The 26,269-nt window shown below is 31.3% G+C and overlaps 1 protein-coding gene across 1 annotated transcript; it reads left to right on the top strand.

The window, feature by feature from the left end:
* Positions 1 to 1,121: 1,121 nt before the first annotated feature.
* On the top strand, positions 1,122 to 26,166 carry LOC117124445. Its single transcript, XM_033270678.1, has 17 exons — positions 1,122 to 1,229; positions 1,625 to 1,944; positions 2,447 to 2,675; positions 3,293 to 3,449; positions 4,958 to 5,089; positions 5,374 to 5,491; positions 13,687 to 13,850; positions 15,193 to 15,294; positions 17,035 to 17,103; positions 18,450 to 18,588; positions 19,402 to 19,511; positions 20,361 to 20,534; positions 21,299 to 21,371; positions 23,664 to 23,900; positions 24,607 to 24,838; positions 25,104 to 25,284; positions 26,008 to 26,166. Coding segments are annotated over exons 1-17 (2,598 nt in total). The 5' UTR covers positions 1,122 to 1,227.
* Positions 26,167 to 26,269: the final 103 nt, after the last annotated feature.

Here is a 26,269-nt window from a genome sequence, read left to right as displayed (position 1 = left end):
TTGTAGTACTAATACCTAGATCAGTAGAGAAAAGAAAGCGTAGCGTAGCGATGAAATCCCTTTATCAATGTGAACATAGGCCTATGCCAAAAAGGTATCAGCCAAATACATTTCTATGGAGGAAACAGAAACAAGTACAACAAGCCTGAAGGCGGTGTGGATGTTTTTTTTCTCTTAAATCTTGTGTTGTCTGTTTTTGTTTTTGTATTTTTTTTAATACTATGAGTGGTTGATTTTGGTGGTGTGTATCATATTGCACATTTTAAGCCATCAAAAGTCTATTTTTTTTGGAAAACATGAACATTTACATACAAATCTTAGCAATTTACATTAGTTTGCGCAAAACATTCTTAATCCCCGCCATAAAGCGATTATCAGAACAATGAAACGCGTTTGATATTTCCAATGCGTTCGGCTTTACACATCTAAACTCAATGCAGAAACTTATTACTCATTGACCAATGAGAACACATGGCACAGAGTGTGTTAACTAACACAGCACTCTGACCCATTGAGATCGCGTGGTTACTGATTTGTTTACGAAAAATAATTTTCTCGAAAGAAAGTAGCAGTAATTGTTTAAGTAATGCGCAGAAAATGTAACAAACATGGTTTTGGAAGCATGAATCATTATTTCTATTTATCTTAATTAATGTTAACTATCTTGGGAATGTTGGCCTAGAGGAAAGAGTGAATCTAACATTATTTTTTTTTTATCATTTATTTCTGCTGTTGAAAATTTTTAAAGGTTTTTTAAGGGTACACAATTTGCACTATTTCTGCCTTACTTATCCTAAAGTTGGTTATTGTCAATTGAATGACTAATATTAAAAGTACAATGAACGATATTGAAATAATTTCATCTAGTTTGAATAGGCCTGTGTATTAATGTCGTAAAAGTATTTAAACAAGAATAATTATCTATTAATTGTTAATTAATAATTGTTCAGTTGAAGATAATTGTGCAAATAACTTAACTGTAGCACTTTGCCAACCAGGTCAACTGTATTATTGTAATAATCTCTGAAACAGGTCCATAGTACATGTAAATTGAGTGAACGGTATATTAGATAAGGTACCAGTACGGAGACGGATAAATAGTGTACTGTGTGCACACACAATGTAAACAAGTCGAGAAACATGTGACTACAATTAATGAACCTACTCATTCCATTTGAAAAAAAATGAAAACAAATAAGCCAACGTCTTGAAACAGATTCTGTATAAATGTAAGTTTTCTTTTTCTTCTTGTCTTGTTAGAATGTTTCGCACTTAGTTATTTGGTGTAACTATATTATGATCCACTTGAATCACTAACTAATAGGCCTATACAATCAGTTCAGGCGGTGTCCGCCATCATTAGCACCAATTCACAAAGCTTATTTACAGTTAAAATAGTCTCTACCGCTATTATGAATACACGTCTTCACTTAAATTATTAATCTTAATTCAATTTAGCCGTTTGCACAACGAAACGTTAGTCAAATATTTGTACAGTTTTTAACATTTTTATTATTATGAAAAATACGATAATTTTATAATAGGTAGGCTTTTTTTAAAACCTATATGAATTCTTATTTATGCATTGTTTTTTGTTATGTTGTATTGCTGTTAAACTTTGTAGGGAGATGAGCTCTCTGCCAAAGGCAGTCCTTGCTTTGTGTATCCTCTCGACCTGCCTCGTTACACTTCTAGCGGAGGTTGTCCCAGTTTGCACGCCTGTAGAATCGAGCACCGGGCCACCCCTGCCGGAGCTGCCACAGAAGTACAGCACCAGCGTAGAGGCTAACGATCTTCAGAATGCCTACTCGCAGGATATTGAAGAGTTTTACGATGGCAACAGAGGTACTATAAGGACTGTTGACCATGGTATTGAAACTTTGTTAATTTATGACTATAGCACTGACGAGGAGTATACTGTTATTGGTAGTTCAATTGGTCCAGGTGAGAACAACATTCTAGGCTTAACTAACCTGTACGATAAGTATACATTTTTATTAGCGTTTATATATATTTCTACAATTTAGTTGACTATATTGATTTATATATAATCAAATATAATATAATATTATTTTATATGCCGGGCCTATACTGTATATAAATCTGCCTCAGTAGAGATATATTTAGAGGGACATGTCTTGCAAAGTCAGTCATCAAGTATAGAGCATAAAACATGTGAATATATATGTACAGAGAAAGAAAACATAGCACATGATCTGAGAGGTCTAACAATAAAAATAAATAATTATAGTTATAAAAATAAGAATTATCTCGTACCGCTCAAGAAATAGGCCTAAGTAGAAGCTTACTAGCTCTATTTTTCTTAAACTTTTTTTTTTTTTTTTTTTTTTGGTGGGGAGACTGGCCCTCTTGAATTGAAACTGTTAATACAACAGTAGGGCACCGGTGAGATCTTATCTCATGAGTATAACAATATTTTCCGTAGGTTTTTATACAGAGGACAACCTTCCACAATGTACGATACAGCGCTTAAGTAGTGATCCTAATCAACTTCCGTACACTATTAATGATATCGCTAGGTTTGCGGCACTTTTTGAAGAAGAATACATTGGTACCGAAGAAATACGAGGAATTCCGACCAACCACTGGAGAGCGTGCATCAATGAAACAGGGTTGAACTCGTTCTACGCTGATTATTTTTTTACTGTTCCAGGGTATTGGTTTTTGTACTTTTTTGGAAAATATATTAAAATGAATGTCTTTGATTTTATCAAAATTAAGGCTACTTTCAATTTCTTCAGTTCCTACATGTAATAACAGAACGAAGAAAAATTATATTTCAAATTATATTAAGCAGCAAAATAATCTTTGGAATTTGTCACTAATTTGTAGAAAATTATGTTGATTGTTTAAATGTTATCCTTGAAAAAGTTCCAAACATAGGTTTTTTTAAATGCAAAGTTGAAGTCAACAGTATGCTTAATGATAAAAACAGAAACACATATAATATTAACGGTTTCACTTACCAAGCCTAATCTTAATCCTAGTTATTGGCATTTATAATTACTCTTATTGCCATTATTATGATCGATTGCATATTGTAAATATCAGTAGTGCTATCTTTACCATCATACATAAATATTGTGTTGTCCATAAATACAAACAAAAAAGATAGACCTACGCTGTCACAACTTCCAAATTGCCTAAATTATATTAGGCCTACAGAAAATTGTATTCCCATGTTTTGGTTAAGTTATCTATTATTATTTCAATATTACTTATAGGTCTATATCTTTATATTATCTGACGAACGTAATTTTGATATATTTAGGTATGCTACGGCTTACGGCTCAGATCAGATCCCAGTTCGTGTCGTCATCAATGGAACAAGCCAAAATGCCAACACCTCAGAAACTAACGATATCACGAACGTGTACGAGTTCGCGTTCTTCAGGCCAACTACAAAATACAATCCCTACATTTTCCAAGTAAGAAATTAATGACAAGATTTGTGTTGTGTCTGAGAAATTCTGTGTTTTTTTTATGAATAATATTCAATAACATTTATACACACAATGACAATAAGATAAATATTGTACACTAATATTTTGAATCCGTCCTATGAAACGTTTGAGTATACAGTAATACTCAAGAAATATCTCAGGCCCCTAATTTTATCCATTTATGCTACTTATCAACAGGAGCATTTTTTAGTTAATATTTATCCCAAGGCGGCATTTTCGCAAGTACTATTAATATCATATATTCAGTATTCAGTATATATTTATAGTAAAAATGTACTACAAGTAAATAACAGGCTGAGACTTTTCCTGAGTATCAATCAAATATTAATCAAACATCACACGTGACCAGGCAGAATAGCGCCGATCAGGTATACACACTTTTCCCAAAATCCACATGTTGTTAATGTTCTACAAGCGCATGTTGTTCGGTGGAACCTTAGCTTTAATTTCCAAGGGCTGAGCACAGCGGAAATAGACTTATCAACTTCTTTATACCACTAACAATTACCAAAAGTTAAAATTTGTGTTTTTGTTGATAGTTTTTATTGAAATAGCAAGTTTCAGTATTATGTTGTCGCATCTTTAAGATCTGATTTATCGATAAAGAGTGAGAATTCTTAAAAAACTTAGCCAGTGTCTTATCTACTATTTGCATGTATTTGTATCAACATACCATCGGCAAGTATTATGCATGTGGCTGTAGGCATGCATTTGAGCATGCTCAGAAGTATCACTTTATAAAACAGGTGCGGATGTTATTAACCCGCTACTTGTGCAAAGGCGGATGGCCACTATTTAATTGCTGAAGTAGCTATTATTTTTTCATTTTCATTTCAACTTTATATTATAAGAAACATGGAAATTGTGGAGAATAAAAAAAAAGGTTTCTATTTTAAGTACAATATACAATTAATCGTGTATCATCTTTTTCATTTTTGTCCATGCCACATTAATATTGTAAAAATGTTCCTGTACTACTTTAACCTTACTTTTGAGTCTTGATTTCTTTGAATAATGTCTCTTCGTCACCTGATATCGTAATATTATGCATGTAAGTGTAGTTAAGATAAAGCCCTTGTCCCTAGAAGCCTTGTATTTTCTTGGTCATTTAAATTTAAAACTTCGTCAATAATTCTTAGGATTTCCTTTCGTCATTTTCTGAGTGTTTCTTCTTTCTTATCGAGATTCTTTTTCATTATTAGTTTTCTCAAATCTGTCATCTTTTCCCTTTTATTAACTCTCTGGGTTTTCTTTCTTCATCATTTTTTGGCTTCCCATTTTGACAATTCCGTCACTATCGGGCTTCTACGCGCTATTTCTTTGGTGTTGATTAATACCGTATCTTTTGTTCTAATGGCTTTAAGGTTTTTTATTGTGAAATAAGAATAAAGCTCTTTAATTGAATATTGTACAATATATTAACCACCGACGCTAATTATTTTTAAATATAAAAATATGGATTTTTTTTTCAGACTCCAAGGGGTGTTTACTGCGAAGGCCGAGAGAAGTTTAATCTGACAAAGCCGTTGCCGACTATTCCCGAAGATATCCGAATGCGTATTGAAATTATTTCCCCAAATGCTCGGCGGATAGAAAACACAGACGTAAGTAAATTCAGGGATAATCATTATATTGGTACCAACTTAGAGGTAACCAGTTTAGTATACTAAGAAGACTAGTGATGGGATATGAATTAATATGAAAGGTACTACAAACAAATGCTTCTCTTTAGACTTAAAAACTTAAATTTAAGAAAAAAAAAACGACATCAAGACAATTATTAGACATTATTACAGTAGAACCATATAATGGAATAAAAATTAATATGTCTCAAATTGATATTTTCCTCTTAGAAAAAAAAATATCCCTATGTATGTTATATCTGTAGGCTTGGTTGTCTGAAACATTTAAGCTTGTACGTTATGATCATACGGCAGTTGTTTCACGAAGTGATCTGTATTACGATGTCGGAGACACTATTTCCGAGATACACGATTATAATACAAGTAAGTTTAACTTATTTTCTCATATACACAGTTAGCATTGATTTCTCCTGTAGCCTATTTTGTATTTCCTTAGCATTTGTGCTTGATAATTAGCCTAGCTTCGTGTGCCCGGAAAGCGTGTCAAAACTGTATTTCAGTCTACTATTTATCTATAATAGATTAATTCTCTAACGAAATTCGAATTCAGCAGTCAATACGCGTCTGAAACAGTGCCTTTAGATTTAACTCAAAATATTTAAACCGTTAAAATACAGACAATGTCCCCCCTGATCACGTTTGATGACCTCATCAAGCCAGGGAGAGAGTATAAAAAAGGAAGTGCAGAAGAAATATATGATGCAGAAACTAAACCATTCTGACCTAATGCGTGCTTAAGTACACGCGGGAATATGCCAACCTTTTATGATGTCTAATGAAAAAAATAAATTGAAGATGATGGCAAAATAGCCAGCGTCCGAATCAATTCATCAGAAACGTCGAAGCATTCATCCTAATGTCAAACATATTCATACTAATGTCAAAGGCGTTTATCATAATGCAAAACGCATTAATTCTATTTTCCAACGCGTTCCAAATATCTGCATTTTTCATAATTTTAATCTTGGTTGCTGTCTTGTCAAAATTTATTGCTCTAGTTTCTAATTGAAAAGTAATAATACATTTGACAAATTCAAATTTAGAGTTGGAAAACTCTTTGAACAAGTGCTACAGTGCTACAGTATTTAAGTGTTTGACAAATAAATTCCTCGCGCAGAAACACTCATTTGAAAACTTTTAAGGTCATAAAATTTAGAGACACATTTTGCCTCAAACTTCAACCTATAATAGAAATATAATAATGCATTTTGTTGAATAAACTGATAACTTGTTTTAAGCCTATCTCGATAACAGCATCTGTTTGATGTAAAACGACGACGGTGATGATGACGACGATGATGAAGACGATGATGATGAAGTTGTTCACACTATGTTTCAGTCCTTGATGCAAGCAGACGACATGTTTGGGGTGAACAAATATTTAAAAAAATAAATGTCAGCATCTGGATAGTGCCGGACAAGCTTTACTAGGTCGGTGTTGGCAAAGTTGACGGGACACTTGAAAGTGTACATTTAAGATTGCCGGATCGATTTACTTAACACGCTATATTATTTTATTTGCTCTACTAACTTTACTGACATCACTGTTTTAATTTATGCATCACTAATAAACCAAATCAATGTATTTCGAATTAAACATTCACAAATGACACACCTGAGAACTCTCCACAAATGTATAACAAGATGAAATAACATGTAATTTAATGATTGATTACAAGGCGGCAAGTAAAATGTGATGTCCAGGGGCGGATCCAGAGAAGGGGGCGAAATAACACCACTCTAGGCTGTCCGGGGGCATGCCCACACGAATGCTAATGATGATGTAGGTATTTAGTCGCTACTGTACAATCCTGTGAAGGGTTCGCCACTCCTCCCTACAGGATTTTTATCTCTCCCTGCTTAATATGCCGATGTCATGGGAATTTCGGCTTTCACAATTAAATGTGGCCTGCTTTTTAATCACTCACTCCTTCAATCAATCCTTCAATCAATCCTTCAATCAATCCTTCAATCAATCAATCAATCAATCAATCAATGTGTACGTAATGTTCATTGTAAATTCGAGCTGATCTCATTACTGGTTGGTATTCCTAGTAAGCTTGGCCCGGGTTGCAGGGGATATTCTTCAGAGTCTAACTCAAAGTTTTTTTCGTAAGAATGAAAATGGAATTGTGTTGCAGGAGGGTACAGGTCATGGGGAGATTTGTTATCTTTTTAAATAGCATTGATACATTAAACTGTCAATATTCCTTCACTTATCCCTCTTACATAAGGGCATGTGTCATTATTACGTCTTGCAGTATCGACTTGATGTTAAGTACAAGTGTATTCGATGTTACTTAGACTTAAAAATCGTATAAATATAGCTTCAGGTAAGGTGTGGATTTAAAGCAGACGTCGTTGGTCATCGATTGTTTGTTTTAGCGTAATAACTATAGTAACTAATTCGATAGCGGTATAGTGCATCCGCATTACAGCAGTAAGAAACGTGTGACACAGATAAATTTTTTACATCCATTTTGTGGTCTAATGTACATTTTTCCACAACTGAGGACCACAATATGACAAAACCTCAAAATTAGTTCAAGTTCTTAAAACTTCTGTGTAATATATTTATTATTCTTAACTGCTTTCTTTATACAGTATTATCTTTAAATATTGCACGAGATTCTGAAAGCAACACAAGATTGAGTATTATTATAGTGATCATAATTATATAGACTGGCCCCGCTTCCCAAACGTTTTACTTTGGGACACAATTTGTGAATTTCCATACAAGCCGCGACCTATGTAATATTAAATGTCATTGTAAATTGCACATCGACCTTTACAAAATCCCAAAAATGTAATGATTTATGTTTTTAAAAAGTGACTAATTGACATTAGTATACAGCGATTTTTGCATACTAGTGATCGTCCTTTTGAGAAAACAGTGGTGATACAGGAATTCGTAGGGGCGCCAAAAGAGGGATTTTCAGAGATAGAGGGTCCATGAAATTTTATGTTTATGGCACCCGTAGATGACCGGAAATGACACTCTCATAATGAATTAGAATACATTCTTCCCTTTTACCGAAAGGTCCACTGATTAATCTCAGATAAGATAGTATAATACATACTCCCAGTATCGAAATGCACGCCATCGTGTCGGGATTCACTATTTCGACATTAATTATGTCATCATCAGGAATGAAAAAATGATGAAAAATTATCCATATTTGCAAGCTTATAATGCACAAGTACCAAAAGTGTTTGGCCAATCAAAACATACCCCTAGTAGGTGACATAGTTAAGAATAAACTAAAGACCAAAGCGTTCTTACCCTACTGATCAAAGCTACCTACAAAAACAAAGAAAGCTGATTTGAAGCTTTCAGTCCATGGTTAAGCAATGGGTGTAGCCTACGTATAGCAAACGCTTCTTTAAACAATAGTATAGACCAATTTTGCGAACTGTCAATAATGTTAGTATTATAAAATATTAAACCTAATTTATTACTTACAATTCAGGCTACATTATCATTTTCAAGTATACCTTGTAAACCTAAAACATATTGGAATGCCTCACATTTTTGTATATGATCATTTATAACACTATCAGATCGTGAAGAATGTTCTTTGAGTCTAGTTATTAATATTAAGCATCTGTCTGTCTTACCAATATAATCACTATTACAACCTGGACATTTAAATTGATAAACAACAGAGCTCCTATATTCCTTAGGGGTTTGATCTTTAGTAGATATAAAATGAGAGACATTTTTTGTACTGCCATAATGTTATGAATTTTACCTCTTTAACTAAGTGTTTCTTTACTTTGTTTAAGCATCTACGTAAAATGGATTCACCTGCCTTTCCTAGATAAGGCAATCTAACCCAAATCTTAATCAAGCTATCATCAGTAGGCCTATGTATACATTTAGGTTTAATTAATTTATTGAGTACGTGGTTAACAACTGGAAAACAAATGTTGAATGAATATATCCAATCTTGGTTGAAATTTGGCAAAATATGCTATAGAAACGAAAATCATCCGCACTCGAAATTTCAGACTTCAAAAAAGCTATACGAAAACCATGTATAATTAACTGTTGACTGTTGGTCAGCCCTGCTGGTCATAGATTGCTGCCTATTAATTACAGTCTCATCGTTATTCATTAAGTTGCAATCACTTTTATATTTCTTATTTATTTCTAATCTCGACCTTTGCCATGACAGACGGTGCGAAGATCAGGATCCGCGCCCATTTATAGATACCCGAATTTCTTAAATATTTATGTAATAAAATATTGATCTGATGAGGAATAATCTAAAAATGTTAGCTTTTAAATCGTCAGACCTGTTAAAATTCATATCAACTGTATGAAAATGAGCAAATAAATTGTTTGTTGCGAACTGTCCAGATCACATTTTATTTGACAAAAACATGTGACATGCCTAAATATGGTCATGATGACATCACATCATGACCATATATCGGCACATCATGACTATATATGGGCATACAACAATTTTTTGTCAAAGAAAGTTTGATAGTCTGGACGGGGCTTTAGATTCAGTACAAGAAAATTGATGACGTCACGACTGCCTAATACCATTAGCAGTAAATGATAATGACTAAAATAGATTATAAGCCTACATGGAATTTGAAACATACAGATAATTTCTTTTTTAATTCAGTTTTCCTGAAAAATACAAAAACAAAACAAAACAGTGCTTTTAATAATGACGATTTGTGGAATGGGTTCTGCACACATTCATATTACAGTAGGTTTGTAACAGCGTAACACCTTTTTCTTTGAAACATATTTACATGTTGCATTATTCGTTTGATACGAAAACGTCAAAATGTCCGGCCATGACATTCCATAATTAATTACCCCTAATTAAAGTGAGTTTCGTGGATAGGCTACTTAGAAGGCTCCGGTGTCCGCATTATGCCCTCCAAGCGTAACTTTAAACAGTCTCACGAAGTTATGAGAAATGTATTGGTTTATGACATTTCTATTTATAGTGGTTTTAAATTTTACTACAACCTTTTAAAACACGGTATTCCCTGTTCTGGGGCGATTTTGATAATAAATTCTTCATTGAAGAGAAGTCGAAGATGAATCTCCAGAAGGCAAGCAATCAAATGCCTCCACAAATATTACCCACATCAAATAGTTCCTTGAGTCTGAATGTGAAGTTGACTTGGTAATATTATAACACGAGACCTCTGAAGATTACGGTATTCTATCCAATTTGCTAATCCAGAAAGACATTTTTAATAATAATAATAATAATAATAATAATAATAATAATAATAATAATAATAATAATAATAATAATAATAATAATAATAATAATAATAATAATAATGATGATGATGATGATCATGATCATGATGATCATGATGATGATGATTATTATGATGATAATGATAATAATATAAACTTTTATTTCGCAGATTCAAAAATAACTTTTTTCAAATCATCTTAAATTTAATTATCATATATAATGATGAATTCAGATTAGAAATTATCACTAATATTTTATTATTATTTTTACCTCTTCTTATCAAGTCCATACACGAGTTCATACTCTGTTGAGCTATCTCGATTTAGTTGTAAAAACTGAATGTTTTTTTTTTCATATATAGTGGTTTCGTGTATTATTATTTTTACTACTATAATTATATACTGCTTATTATATTTGCTAATTATTATTTACTACTACCAAAATAATTAAAAACTATAATAACAATAATAATAATAATTATTATTATTTCTTATTATTATTATTATATGTTTATTATATTTGCTAATTATTATTTACTACTACCAAAATAATTAAAAACTACAATAACAATAATAATAATAATTTATTATTATTATTATTATTATTATTATTATTATTATTATTATTATTATTATTATTATTATTATATCTATTAATATCACAATACCGTCAATGTCTCTTGGATGTATTAACTTTTTCGTCTGATTGCAAATACGTAACCGTTTAGTATGCTTACCTACTGTACACTTGAATAGGCCCTAGGCTTCGTCGGCGCTTCAAGCTAACATATTTTGTGTTCAGATACGGTCATTTACCATCTTAATGGCTTCATTTCTTTATGGCATATAGATTATTGCAATATTACTATAAATTGTATATATGTTCACAGGGAACGTAAGATATGACGATCACCCACATCAAATAGTTGATCATGGCACGATGATATATGGGCACTTGAGGGAAAAACTGGAGCATTTTATTTTCGGTGAAAATTTAGTTAAGAGGATCAAGGATTTCGCGTCTGAGTTTTATGTCACAATATTCTATGTTAGTTCATAGTGTGTTTCATTGAATATCTTCAATAATGCAATAGAAATTTACATTATTAAGCAGTTGTGGGTGGGGGCACTGTTGAAAAATAATAATCTAAGATACTGTAGGCGTTCCCGAAAAAAAATGTGCTTGAAGACCTGTGATGCCAGAAGACAAGGGTTTAGTATCAGCGTATAAGTCTCATCGATGTTTTCTGTCACAATATTCTGTATTAGTTAACAGTAGTTACAGTGATTTTTACTGAATATACACGCTGATTTTAATAATGAAAGAGAAAGTTCAATTACTAATCAATTATTGTAAATTTTGAAGGCACTACTACTGAAAAATAAAGACAGGAAACTGGCATTGTTTCCTAAAAAAGGGACAATTGTATTATAGTAGGTTATACATACTCATAATAAATACGTTGTAACTCTATAGTGAATAATACCGAAAAGCTTGCAGAATGTCACGTCCTACAAGTGAACGAACCAAGTATTAACCAATAAATTAGGTCGAGGACTATCTTGCCTTTTGTTAAGAAGAATTCCAGGAATGTTTTTTTGGTTTTTTTTTTTTTTTATAAATTCGGAACATGTTTGAGTTTGTTCTGTTAATTTTCTCTGAAAATGCAATTATGAATCATGGCTCAGATAGTGTTACATACATTCAGCACAAACATTATACATCCGTGTTATTGTACATCTCCCACAGAAAGACTAATTCATTGCATACGCACATTATTCGTGGATTGTAAATCTCCCACAGAAAGACTAATTATTGGCAATGCTGTGTGAACTCGACAGAAAGTATATAGAAAAGCAAAAAAATAATATTTAACTGGTCATGGAAATTAATCATCTTTTCATTTGTCAATTGTGTCACCATTGGTGCTGACGTCATCCTATCGTCACTGATATCATCGTCAGCAACAATGTCTCTAGGTTGAAAAATTATTTCATTTTATTTATTTCGTCATCAGTATGTATAAACAACACGAACAAGGTTATTATGGTATACACAATCAAAAACAAAAGTGTGCTGATCATTAATAACCCGACGGCGTTTACAAATAGCGAAAACTCAATGTCATGCTGATCTCCAATGTTGACAAATATAAATGGCAGCAATTAAAAATATATATTATAATAAACCAATATAGAATTACACATGCACATGTTCGTATCAAGGTCAGTTGACATAAACACCATACGCACAACATAGGGTTATTTCGACTGACCTTGGATACGGGCATGCGCAGTTCCAACTACAAATTAGCGTATTCAATATGGTTAATTGGCGATATGTAAAATTAAATTAGAAAATAAAACGAGCAATAAAAGAAACGTCGAATTATAAAACATACCGCTGATTATATAACTTGATTATCGAAGTCATTATTCACAGTCACGTGATTTATATAACTTCACATAAACCATCATCGTTACAAGACTATATAAAATATTTATATACTCATTATTATATTACCAATATTATTATATACAGTCTTGCAACCATCATGATTTATGTGACGTCATTACATTATTATTATTTTACTAATATTAATATCATTAATGAAAATGAAGAGCACATGCTATTTAAATGCAAAGATATAGGAGCATGAAATTACACACTATGATGTTTTAAAATATATGATAAATTACAATGGAACAAAATCGTTATTGGAAGCTATAGCGAAAGATTGAACGAAATGATTTCAATTTTGACGTTTTGTAGTTATAAAGTTAAAATAATGAATAGATTATGTTTGAGGACAAAATGTCCTTGGGTGATGTTTTTATCTGAACTAAACTGATTATTTACATGTGAATTTTTAATTAATAAGGAAAAAGCAAAAAATAAATGATCCATGGTCGATCTAGATAAGTTTAAATAAATATATGTATAAATAAATGTGTGATAGTTGACTTCTACGGAAGACAAGCAATAGAAGAAAATGATTAAAAAAATAAAGAATACAATAGTCGATGTCTCAACACTTATTATGAAGAACAGTAAAGAGACGTGTACTAAGTAATTACATAACAGATATATATTTCATACTATTATTTACTTATGTATAATAACTGTTAAAATGTAGACTATATGTTATGTGTAATATATCTACGTAGTTTAAGACATTATGATGAAATAAAAGTGGGACGATCCCACAAAAGAGAAAAAAAAAGTAATATCATTAAATGAATTATGATAAAATGGTTAACGACTTTAACATTAACTTTATTGTAAAGTAATATTCACAAAATTGTTTTATGTCTATAGGTGTCGCTTACATAATAAACAAACGCATTGGAACATGCGTGGTACTTCCAATTTCTAACACAAGCTACGAGGCTGTACCTACAGACCCCGCGCACGTTAGGATGCGTACGGCACAGGAGCTATTCTTTGGGCTTACAGACATGAATTATGAATATGAAGGGGAGGTAAGTATATCGTGGAGAGACCATAATCGTGCTGTGAGACCATCGTGTAAGAGCGCTTTATATAGATGTTTAAAGTAGGCCTAACATTAATTGCAGTACAATATGCGACTTTTTATTTGATATGGTGGTACAACTTACAAATCAAAACAAGATTATGATGTTAATGACGTAATTAAAATTTCGGTCGCGTTTGGATTTTAGTAATCCTTGATTTACTTTAAACTATGTGGAAATTTGCAAAATAATCGAATCAATTATTATAGCACATAATTCGATCGAATTCGTATCTATTCGATATAACATGAGTGAAATAGCATTACTGCGCATGAGCCGTGATAGCAGAAAACGTTTGTATAGCCTAGTTTAGATCCCATGGGCTATGATCGTTTCAGTGTTCAGTGGTGTATTCTAATTTGCTATTTGGAGTACTGAAGGCGAACACTGCTCTACAATAATAACGGTTATTCAAAATAGATTATATTTCTGATTACTGTAAGTGCCGTTGTGCCTATTCGACCGTGGTGCTTAGCACACAAAAAAAAATCAGATATTTGGCGCTGCACTTATTCGAAAATGGCACCTATTTGAAAGAATCGTTTATTTTTATCATTTATGCGGTCTAAAATTTACTGGATGCTATAAGCCTTGTGTAAGTGGTGTGTTTTTTCAACAAAAGGTCGTCACAAAATTACGGAAATAGAAACAACAATAAACAATATATTAATCTAATCAGAATAGCTCTCTTGTTGCATTGAATTTCAGCCCAACACGATATCAATGCGTACCGATAGTCTTACATTAATTTGTTCGACTTTTTAAATCTCACGCGTGTAAAGGTTAGTCCTAGGTATGGTAGTACATATAAGCAGACGACCCCATAATATATGCTATTTATAGACTTGTTACTTGCTATTATGATTGAACTTATAAACACCATTTATATCTATTCTTTTGAAAAGGGTTTCAGTTACTTAATTTATCAGTGCACGTCGTGAAAGGCAAACCTTCGTGATTTTATATACAGTAACTAATATAATCGAATCTCTTGTGGAACTTAATTGGGAGTACACCCAACGTGCACTGATATTTCGTATTATTTAGACACTATATTAAACAACTTACTTCTCTTAGTTAACCATAATACATGCAATAAATGTTGTACCGGGCCATTAATTTTTTAATGATCGCTCCTCCAAAGATGTAAGGCGCTGTGGTGATAATTAACTTGATCAATTTTATTTAAAAACTAACTGGAAGACATAGAAATATTGATAGTTAGGGTAATAATTATTAGATAACTAAGATATTCCAATATAACATGAGTGTAATATGTTATCTTTAGAAATATATTCGAAATATATTGACAGACACATGGATAGGCGAAGGATCAGAAACACTAAAGGAGCAGACATACACAAGCACGTGGGAATGGTTCTTCACGGCTGTAAGTTACCAATGATAAATAATGATAATAATAATAATAATAATAATAATAATAACTGTGCACGTCTTGGTTATTGTGTTTGTAACATTAAACAATTTAAGTTCATTTGATCCTCATGGGCTTAAGGCCTGTTTACACTAGAAACGATCTAAAAAGCAATTGTTCATATAGAAATTATAAGAAATAAGTTTCGTTTTTACTACTACGATTTTATAATTTTGATAATCACGTCATTTGCTTTGATTTTTGAAAATATGTTTATATCGTATACACGATAAATCGTTATCGATTCGTGCTAGTGTGAAAACTCCTCTTATTTCTTTTATTTTCTATATGAAATAGGCCTATTGCTTATTAGCTTTTCATCGTTGATCGTTATCGTCATAGTGTAAACAGGCCTTTAGCCATATAGAGGTAGGCCTACTGTGTAATTCGAATAGCAGTAGGCATAACGTATAAAATTATTGTTGTTATTTATATATATTCATTTATTTATTATTATTATTATTGACTTATTATTATCAGTGTTATTATTATTGTATTAATGATATTATTACGAACAGCTATAAAAAAAATCTTATGTTAATAATATAAATGTATTATCATTATCATTATAATGATAATCCTTATTGTCAAATTGTTGTTTTTATTTATATTTATTTATTTCCTTTTTTTTCTCTTGTTTACTATTATTATTGTTGTATTATTATCAGTGTTATTATTACCGTATTGTATTATTGTACTAATGATATTATTACAACAGCTATAAAAATCATAAATGTGTTATCATCATCATTACCATTATCTTCATTTTTATTAAACTACCGGGAATTCATATTTTAACACTTTACCATACGGACATAATTCAATAATGAAAATCGATATAAAGGTTACAGTTGAAATACCAACCATTTGATTGTAGCCAAAATATCGATAAAAAAAATTCCCCAGGGGAGAAATATTATAAAAAATGAATACCACAATGAACCCAGGCTCAATAAAATTCCAAGTTTACAGAAATGCGTTCAAAATTGCACGAGAGGTGTTCGTGCGAGAAGGACAGGTTTTTGGATATCATATGAAACGTGGTTTGATGCTGATTAATGAGAATAAACTAATTTTCAACACACAACATTGAGAAACGATTAAATTTTTTTGAAAATATTATCTTGTAATAACCCGCATGTCTTTGGAAGATGTATCGGTGCATTGTACCAGATAAAATATATGACGACACTACGACATAGACGGACAGGTGATGCGTTCACGTGTAATTATTTAAGCAATTACGCGTTAACTAGCGTGGGCTATCCATCACAGAAATGGACGCTTTTAAGTTATATATAGAGGTTCGATGAGTGGTCATTATATTTTACTAGGGGGTATAAAAAGCAAGACCCATCATATAATCTATGTGTCAAACAGTTTGAGTAGAAGAAGGATTCTCGTTTTTGCCATGTCAACCAAAATAAGGTTTCACGTTCTGTTTATGTGCTCATAAATAAATATACATTTATAATTTAAAGAATATGAAAAAAATTAATACTAATATTTTATGACTAACCATTTCTTTGAATATTATTATTATCAACATTATCAATAGTATTTATTATTATCATCATTATCTTATTACCATTCGCAATATTACTACATTATATTAATAATATTTTTTTAAAATATCAACATTGTCGTTATATTATCATCATTCGTATCACACTAAAATTTCGTGTATATTTGAAGGAAAATTGGACAGAAAACATGGTATCTTCAGATTCCGTTCCCATTCGAATAGATATCAGGAGCAAACCGGTAAGCAGCCACTTGCATTTAAATTTAATAATGATATTAATAGTAGGCCTATAGTGAAAATTATAATAATATTAATAATAAGGATGATGATGTTGATGGTGATGAGAATGATAATAATAATGAATACAGATGATTATGATGATGATGAAGATGATGATGATAATAATAATAATAATAATTTTATAATAATAATTTTATAATTTAAGTCAATGTTTTGTTTCCAATATTTATGTATGCTTCTCCTTGTTTGGAGGTTATTTTTGAATAAATTGAATTGAATTGAATAATGAAGATGTCGGTGACAATTACAATGAAATTTTGTATTTAATGATAATGGTATTTATAGTGATAAAAATATTGACAATGATATTCTTACTGCATTTACAATATTTTTAATGAGTTGGTACCACATTTTGGTGATGATGATAATGATGATGATGATGATGATAATGATGATATTGAGGACTTTGCATTATACAGAAGTTGACTTTTCTAGCTCAACTAATAATAAGTAGCGTATACTTATCATATTATATATATCCTAGCAAATCGATATAAGTCAAAACCATGAAATATAATGAATGAATTTGAACATATTGACGACTAACAGACAATTGAACACATAAACATACACAGTTTAGCAGTCGACATTTATTATGTTGAATAAAATATGATATATAAATTTACAGAAATATTTGTTATTACCAGAATGTCACCAATACACACTCATATTTCTTTGTTTTATAATTGTTATCAAAAGCTAAATGATTTTATAAGCAACGTTTTGTAAATTCCATTTTAATTGCAAACAAAAAACAGCGAAAAGTCACACGTGGAGTCACGTGCCTGTCAAATAAACAAATTATGTAGAAACCATGGACAAAAAAAAAAGAAAATCATGTATTTTCATCTAGCAAATACAAAATTGCTTATTTATCTTCATTGATGGCATAACCTGTCATTCAGGTAACGTTCTTTATTGATATTAAACATTCGATTATGACAACAAATCGAAACTTATGAAAAATGAATGAACAAATCATTTAATAATACTAATCGTAACAAATAAGCAGGGACTTTGGTCATAAGGTATCAATATAAGACTTGTCAGGAAATTTAGAAAATATGAAAACAATGATTAGCAATATTTTAATGTACTGTATTATTCCGCCTTTAATCAATTGTGACTTTAATTATTGTTTAATTTAGAATGTTAAGTTTTACCTTAACTGCGTCACTGTAGTGATCGTTCAGCTTTTTAACCCAGCATTGGGCTTCAGTTTTTTTGGAATTAATTACTGCAAATATTATTTTTAGTCAATGTGTGGGCCTGTATCTATTTTTAGGAAGTTGGCATACTTGAGCCGTTTATATTTGCGTTGAGTATCTATGAGTTCAGAGCAAGTATTAATGATTTCACTGTGTTCGATGCATCAACATGTTTTGCTGAAAACCAAAAGAAGATTCTGCAGTTCCAGATTTCAGGTATCATAGATATTGATGAACTATTCAACGCGATAGAGCCATGTTATCATGAATATTCATGAGCGTATACATATAACTATAGTCGGGTATCATTCACAACAGAATAAAAATAGTATCATGAAGTGTATTTATAACAAGGTAGATTCTATATCATTAATAGGCCTATTCACGTTAGGTGCTATGAATATTCATGCAAGCATTCATGACTTGAAGGAGTCAGGGTAGGCCCTTATAAATACCAGGGAATTCATAAGGTGATGAATGCAGGTATTCAATAACAACAAACTACACTCAATAAAAACAAGTCATTGTCACAAAAAGATATCAAAATTAATATAATATTTTGAATTGCATATTAACTGACTTTCAATAAGATAATATACTGTAATAATTGTATCTAAAAACAAAATCAAATAAATTACAAATGCTTAATAAACAACTATAGAATTATAAAATTCATAAGATAACAATAAGTACAATAAGAAATCACGATCACTCATACAAATAACAATATAATTAAAAATATAAGTGATAGATTGAATAACTGACTTTTAAAAAGATAATATACTGTAATAATTGTATTTAAAAACAAAATCGAATAAATTACAAATGCTCAATAAACAATTATAGATTTATAAAATTCATTAGATAACAATTCGTACAATAAGAAATCACGATCACTCATACAAATAACAATATAATTAAAAAAATAAGTGACAGATCGAATAAAGAAACAATATTTAATGATCTACAGACATGCTTCAAGTTTGTAATATGTCGTGATGAAAACAGAAACTGTATTTTATTTTGAAGGTGATAGCATCGGATATGTTATACATTCTCCAACATTGTTCTTGAAGTCATGTCAGTTTTCTATTGCTGAAAATGCTAGAGTTAGCTTCGTCAGGGTAGCAAAAGTTACGGTATGTTATTATATGTTGTCTATTTTTATTTTTATTATAAATTATGTATTTATTATTACTGTTATCTATTTATTTGTTTATTTCAGGTATATAACTTATCGACAGCAATAGCTGAATTTTGATTGCATTACATTATAAAAACATTTAGGAAATAAAGAGACATTAAGACTGATTGCTATATACATTACAATTGGAATAATTACCAAAGTACTAAACATTTGCAATAAAAATTGAAGTATTATTATATGCAATTGAAAAAGTATAAATTCTAAATATCAAAAATATAAATCAATAATTAGTAGTAAACATTTTACAAATTATTGATACACAATTCAGCCAAATTACCATATGAATATATATAAATTTTACCTTTTTTTAAATATATTTTATACCATATTCAACAATACACTATAAAACTACTGTGATGTATGGACGGAATTACATTGCATTGTTACTAAATACCTCTATTAAACAAAAGATATATCTAAAAATACTCCGTAGCGAATTATTTTATCCATAAAATTATGAATATGGAGCCTCATGCTGGCGACCAAAATTGATTTGACATGAATATTAATTGCAATACACAATGCCTGCTAATGAAAGCACCGAAATTACAAATTCTACACGTAGCTACGTGCATCGGATAACTGATTTTAAACATGAATATATACTTGATACGAAAATAAAGGGCTTACAGTATACAATTATAACGTCTTATAATGTTAATCTAATATATATATATATATACATATATTGTATAAGAGACAGATATATATATATATGAAATAGTTTTAATAATTGTGATTCATTAATTGATAATAAGCTCCATTTTTGTTACTTTTTCAGTATGATTACGATGATGTGAAGATTTACGTAACGTTTACGTTGTTAGATAAGGCGCCAATAGACGGCGATATTTACAACCCGACCGACGAAATAAGTCTCTCGGAAGCCTTCGACACCCTCGAAAAGTCTATCAATCGAGAAGAGCTTATAATCTACATGAACGTGAATGACAAAGTAAGTATGTTATAATACAGTACACTGGTACTGGTACTGGTAGGCCTACTGGGTATTTATATTGCGCCTTTTCCCTTGCGGTTATGAAGCGCAAGCCAAGCCTCAATAATTCAGGAAGACAATGGTAGAAATAAAAGCAGTCATTATTCAGGAACCCATTGCATTACAATAGTACAGTCACAACAAACAACAAAGACAAATAAACAGATTACAACAATAAAAACACAAAAGGAAAAAGCAGCAAAAAGAGACTCAAAAAAGTAAGTCTTGAGTGCACGTTTAAAAAGATTTGGATCGAAGATATCTCTAAGGTCAGTTGGAAGATTATTCCAAAGTTTAGAAGCATGACAAGGAAATAAAAAACCTCCAATACTCTTATTGTAACGTGGTATAATGAAATGTACAGATGAAGAGAAACGTGTTGTACGTGTAGGGATACGTTGGTCGAGAAAACCATATAAATAGTTAAGAGAAAAAAAATAGATACATTTGTGAGCAGTGAGAATAATTTCCGGTTCATCTTATTCAATCACCATAATGTAAATTGTATTTTACAAATAAGTACGGTGAGTACGGTGAGGCCAGTTAGGATGTAGAGTTAGTCTCTATTATATAGAGTATATAATAACTTAATGTTGATTTTTATGAAACTTAATCTTATGTTATAAGAAAACATTCAAATTCAAATTCAACTTTATTGCAATCGTGCATATACTGTATAGTGATTTGATGAAACAATTTACATCCTTATAATGAATTTTCAGCAATACGAATTTGTAGCGATACCGTATAGTCTGCGGAGTGATGTCATTTTCCCACCTGACTATCCATTTCAAGGTAGGTTATTTTTGATAATAACACCTATCGTTGAATTCTATTTTTAAATTTAAAAAAATAAATGTTAACACGGCAGCACTGATAGAATTAAATTTTTGGTTTTTTCTACAATCTTTTTTTCATTCCTAAGACTTGTAATAACGTCATGTATCGATGATATTATAATCGAAGTCAGTATTGACGCCAATGTTAGAGGGGTTGGGGCCCACTTAATGGTTAATGGTTATTAATTTATAGAGCGCAAAATACAAAAAGTATGGTCGGGTAAATCGGCCTTCACGGTCAGGGACACCAGAACCCCCAGTTCGAAAAATTCTGGCGCCCACCACTGATCTAAGGCAATGGAAAATGAATAAACAACCCGATGTTTGGTCAAAATGTAAATAATGATTTCACATTTTATATATTTTCCGAAGTGAGAGTGAAGCGAAGAGCTTGTTCGTCAACATCTCCACATTCAGAAATATTCACGCGAAATTACTCACACCTGGGTTTAGTGTGAACTAGGCAAAGGTTCTTTGAATGTACCGTTCTGCTAATATATACCTTCAGATATCGTTGCTGATATACCGCTACATGACATCGTAAGTTGCAGGGCATGTGCGTATTCCTATCCCCGTTCTTATTGGTCAGTTCTTAAGTTGTCACTCAAGAGAGATCTATTATTTCCATAGAAATTATTTCATTTGTTTTCTGGTTATGAAACTTCTTATTTACAGTACAATATATAATATAATGTAAAAGGAAAAGGCAAGTATCGGTAATAACAATTTTAAAAAAAAGCATCATTGGGATTATGACAAGAAGTAAAACATGACCCCATGAATAAAAAAAAAAAGATGAAAGCTACCATAATTATTTACTGACAGTACAATGATAAATATTCTTTTTTAATTTTACTTTTAAAGACAGGTAAATGTGTAATGCGATATTGTTCTTCAGCCGTTTTCTTCTGAATGTTTTAAAGTTACAGTTGTGTTTGCGTGGTCATTTTAGTTAGGCCTACATTCAAATGCGGACGCTTATTTATTTGACCTTAAAATTTAAATGACGCAGTAAAACAGGAAGCAGAGATACATTGGCTGTATTATCAGAACCACTCGATATTAATAAAAGTATTCGGCGTTTTAGATGACGTTTTTAAATATAATTTGGAAACAATGAAGACTTGAATTGTTTTGTGCGATTAGATTTATCCATGATTTATCTAAGAACTGTGAAGATTAGTTTTTACTTTCAGAGTAATTTGATCTCGAATATCCATTAAGCTACTTTTGTAAGACTTTCGTTCAACGTTCGGTTGATGAATGCTGTTACGGTACTTTTTAGCGCCAATGCGTGTTGCGCGCCTTCTTGAGGGTCGCATGAATCAACGTGATTTTAGGAATATTAGCTGAATCGCCTATACTAAATTCAATCCAAGGCTGAATTGCATGTTCCAATAATGCATTAGTCAAGTCAGCTTAACGTAGCAACATTATTAAATAAAGTACATTTTATTTCTTATTTTGTATCAATACGCCATGGCATTAGAATATAACCGAACATAAATTCACAGCAATTTAAACAAAGAAAGGAACAAAAACAATACGTCAAAAGTTTATACCTCCTAAATCTCAACAATTATGCATTCATGTGTAGTATTACTGGTACTAGTTTTTAAACCGTTTTCTGTTTCAAGGATGAATTACCATGATGGTGTATGAGACTGTTCCAAAAAAAAAATTATATTCATTAAATTTCAAAATATTTAGTGATTGAATGACGTAATTATTAACTAATTTATTGATAAATTGAGTGAGTGATTGATTGAGAAATTGGTTTAAATTGTTGGTTGGTTAGTTGGTTGAATGATTATTTGATTGATTATTTGATTGATTGATTGATTGATTGATTGATTTGTTTATTTATTTATTCATCGATTGATTGAACGAATGAATGAATGAACGCATGAATGATGGTTTTATTGATTGATTGGTTGGTTGATTGATTGATTGATTGATTAACTGAATGGATGACTGATTGATTAATTGAATGATTGATTATTCAATTGATTGATCGAATGATTTATTGACTGATTGATTGATGTATTGATTTATTGAATTGTTTAATGGTCGATTGATTGGCTAATCGATTAATTAAATGAATGAATGATTAATAGGTTGGTTGATTGATTGATTGATTGATTGATTGAATGAATGGGTGATCGATCGAATGATTGATTGGTTGAGCGGATTGATAGGTGATGTTGATTTTGAATACTTAATAATAGCCTGTGTGTTCTGTTAACAGGAGACACGACAGTATGTGACCCACAGGAAAGTCGTATCGAGAAACCCGTGCCAGTGTTTTACGAGTCTTTCCAGGTTTATATGGAGGCAAAGATACTGAATGAACCAGCATACACAACGGAGGCTATTCAATACTTTGATTCGTTATCCCTTCGTACAAGTATCTTCACCTCCACGCCATCTGGAGTGCTTCAGATTATAAGTGACCTCAAAGAATTCAACGTATATACTATTTATCGTAAGTATATATTTTTGATATGATATGATATGATCTGACCTGATATGATATGATGATAATATGACAGTATATAATATTATATGATTGATATTATATATGATCAGATATGATTTGATGCGATGCGATACGACACGACACGACACAATTATTTAGTATAACATAAAGCGAAACGATTTATTAAAATGCTATGATAATAATAATGATAATATACGATGATATTATAAAGTGATATATTTTATGATAGGTACGTTATAAGTCAATTATTTTTAATTTTGCCTTCAACTTAATTTTTATCCCAGAGCGGATACTTTCTTCTATCGCCAGACACTGCAATAATAACCGTCTAACCAGGGAACACTGTTCCCTGGTCTTACCGACTTGACCGATATAAATATATGTTATAAGTCACTAGTGAAATCTTTTTTAACCTTTAACCTTTAAATATTTAAAAGTGTTTTGAAGTGTATTAAGTGATGAAATATGTCTGGACTAGTTTAGCCTAGGCATGGAAAAAGCCATTATTGTATTGAAAAAGTTCCGTCAGACTCTGTCAAAGCATTAATGTCTGCTATGAATAATTATTTTCTAATCAGTGTCCGAAATAACTTTACAATAATTGGTTATTATCATTATGACATGACAAACATGGTTATTTACATTACAAGAGAATATACACTTGGATTTTCCTTTCATCTTATTCTATCAGCAAACGGGAATTGTACAGCATATCACTACGAACTTGAATCATTCCTGCAAGCAAATCTCGAGTCATCATTTACCGGAGAGCTTCCAGTGATTAGTTTACGTATTGGTATGGAGTTAACAAAACTGTACGGAGCGACATACAAAGGAACAACATTAGTGCGTGGTATTCCTGTCGATTGGTGGCGTTCTTGCGTATTTATTCCTCAGACACAGTCTACATTTTCCTTCGATTGGTAATTGATGATTTATTTTCTACTTCGCACTCATGTTATAAGTTTATTTTTACTAGAAAATGTAGATGATATGTATTTACATTGATATCTGCACACTAAACAATAATCATCCCCCTATAAATAGTCAGCAACAAATTACGGATTGTGTGATATTTAAATCAGGAAAGTAATCAATCTAACAAAAGTTATGAAGCGTGATAGATTAACTAAACGCTTCGTAGCATCCTGTATGTCATTGCCTACATAACTATGTTTTACACCTAAGGTACTTCACAACAGAGGGATACAAATCGGCATCTTTGGCATCACCTATACCCGTGAGAACTGTTGTCGAAGGTAAAGGCTTGCGTTTTAATGATCTCGACGCCCCAGCACACACGTTTAAACATATTTACGAGTACTCTGGATTCAAACCCGAAGTCATAGATAGTTTACCAAAATTATTGGTGAGTATAGGCTATAAAAAACACTAAAATCCAGCTGCAATTACTTTATTTAGCAATGTGGTAAGCATCATTATGACAGCGTCGCCCTATAGAGCGCATTATTATTATTATTATTATTATATGATTTTACTGAAAATTTCCGTTCTTTGAGTGAGAGGAGTCGAAAGCTGAGTCGGGACATCCATTAATGTTTTCCCAGTGGGGGCTGAGTAATACATAGCGTGATTACAAACTATCTTCGGATAACCAATATAATTATTTTTACAATATTTCTATTATTCTATATAATGAATGTTGTAACATTGTGAAAAATCAGCCAATGGGGAAATCACAAGTAGGCTATTATGAGCATAAACAGAATGTTCTGCACTGTATCGTACGCTTCATGTACTGTACGCCATGCAATGTCGCGTTAAGCTACAATACATTAAGTTATGTTATGCTATGTTGTGCTATGCTATGCTATGGTACGCTATAATATGCTGTGATATGTTATGTTATGTTACTTTTGTGTATGTTATGCCTATTTTGCTGCACTTTTTATGTTATGTTATTTTATGTTAACGATATGTTATGTTAATTTTATGCTATGCTATATTACGTAAGGTTAAGTCATATTATATTAATATTATATTATTACATCAGGTTTATAATGCTACAAACACAAATAAAGCGATTTGGAACAATCTGAAATAAACCATGCTTGATATTATAATTATTTAGATACCATCTGGTGTCTTATGCGTCAACGACACTCAAAGGAAACCGTTGCCTGAGCTACCAGAATATTCGTCAGTACGCACTGAGATTCGTTACAAAGACGAGACAGATTTTAATCGACAGAGGCTGGACGTTAGTGACCATTATAATCTTCCGTTATAAACTTAGATATTAAAAAAATATCTTTAAATTATGTATAGTAGGTCTCTCTCTCTCTCTTAACATTTAATCGGCGATAGTCATAGGTCTGTCTCTTATACACATC

The sequence above is a fragment of the Anneissia japonica genome, unplaced genomic scaffold (assembly GCF_011630105.1).
Source record: "Anneissia japonica isolate Jap-2015-1 unplaced genomic scaffold, ASM1163010v1 scaffold665_len1252844_cov201, whole genome shotgun sequence".
Taxonomy (NCBI): domain Eukaryota; kingdom Metazoa; phylum Echinodermata; class Crinoidea; order Comatulida; family Comatulidae; genus Anneissia; species Anneissia japonica.
This window is presented reverse-complemented; position numbering and strand designations above follow the sequence as displayed.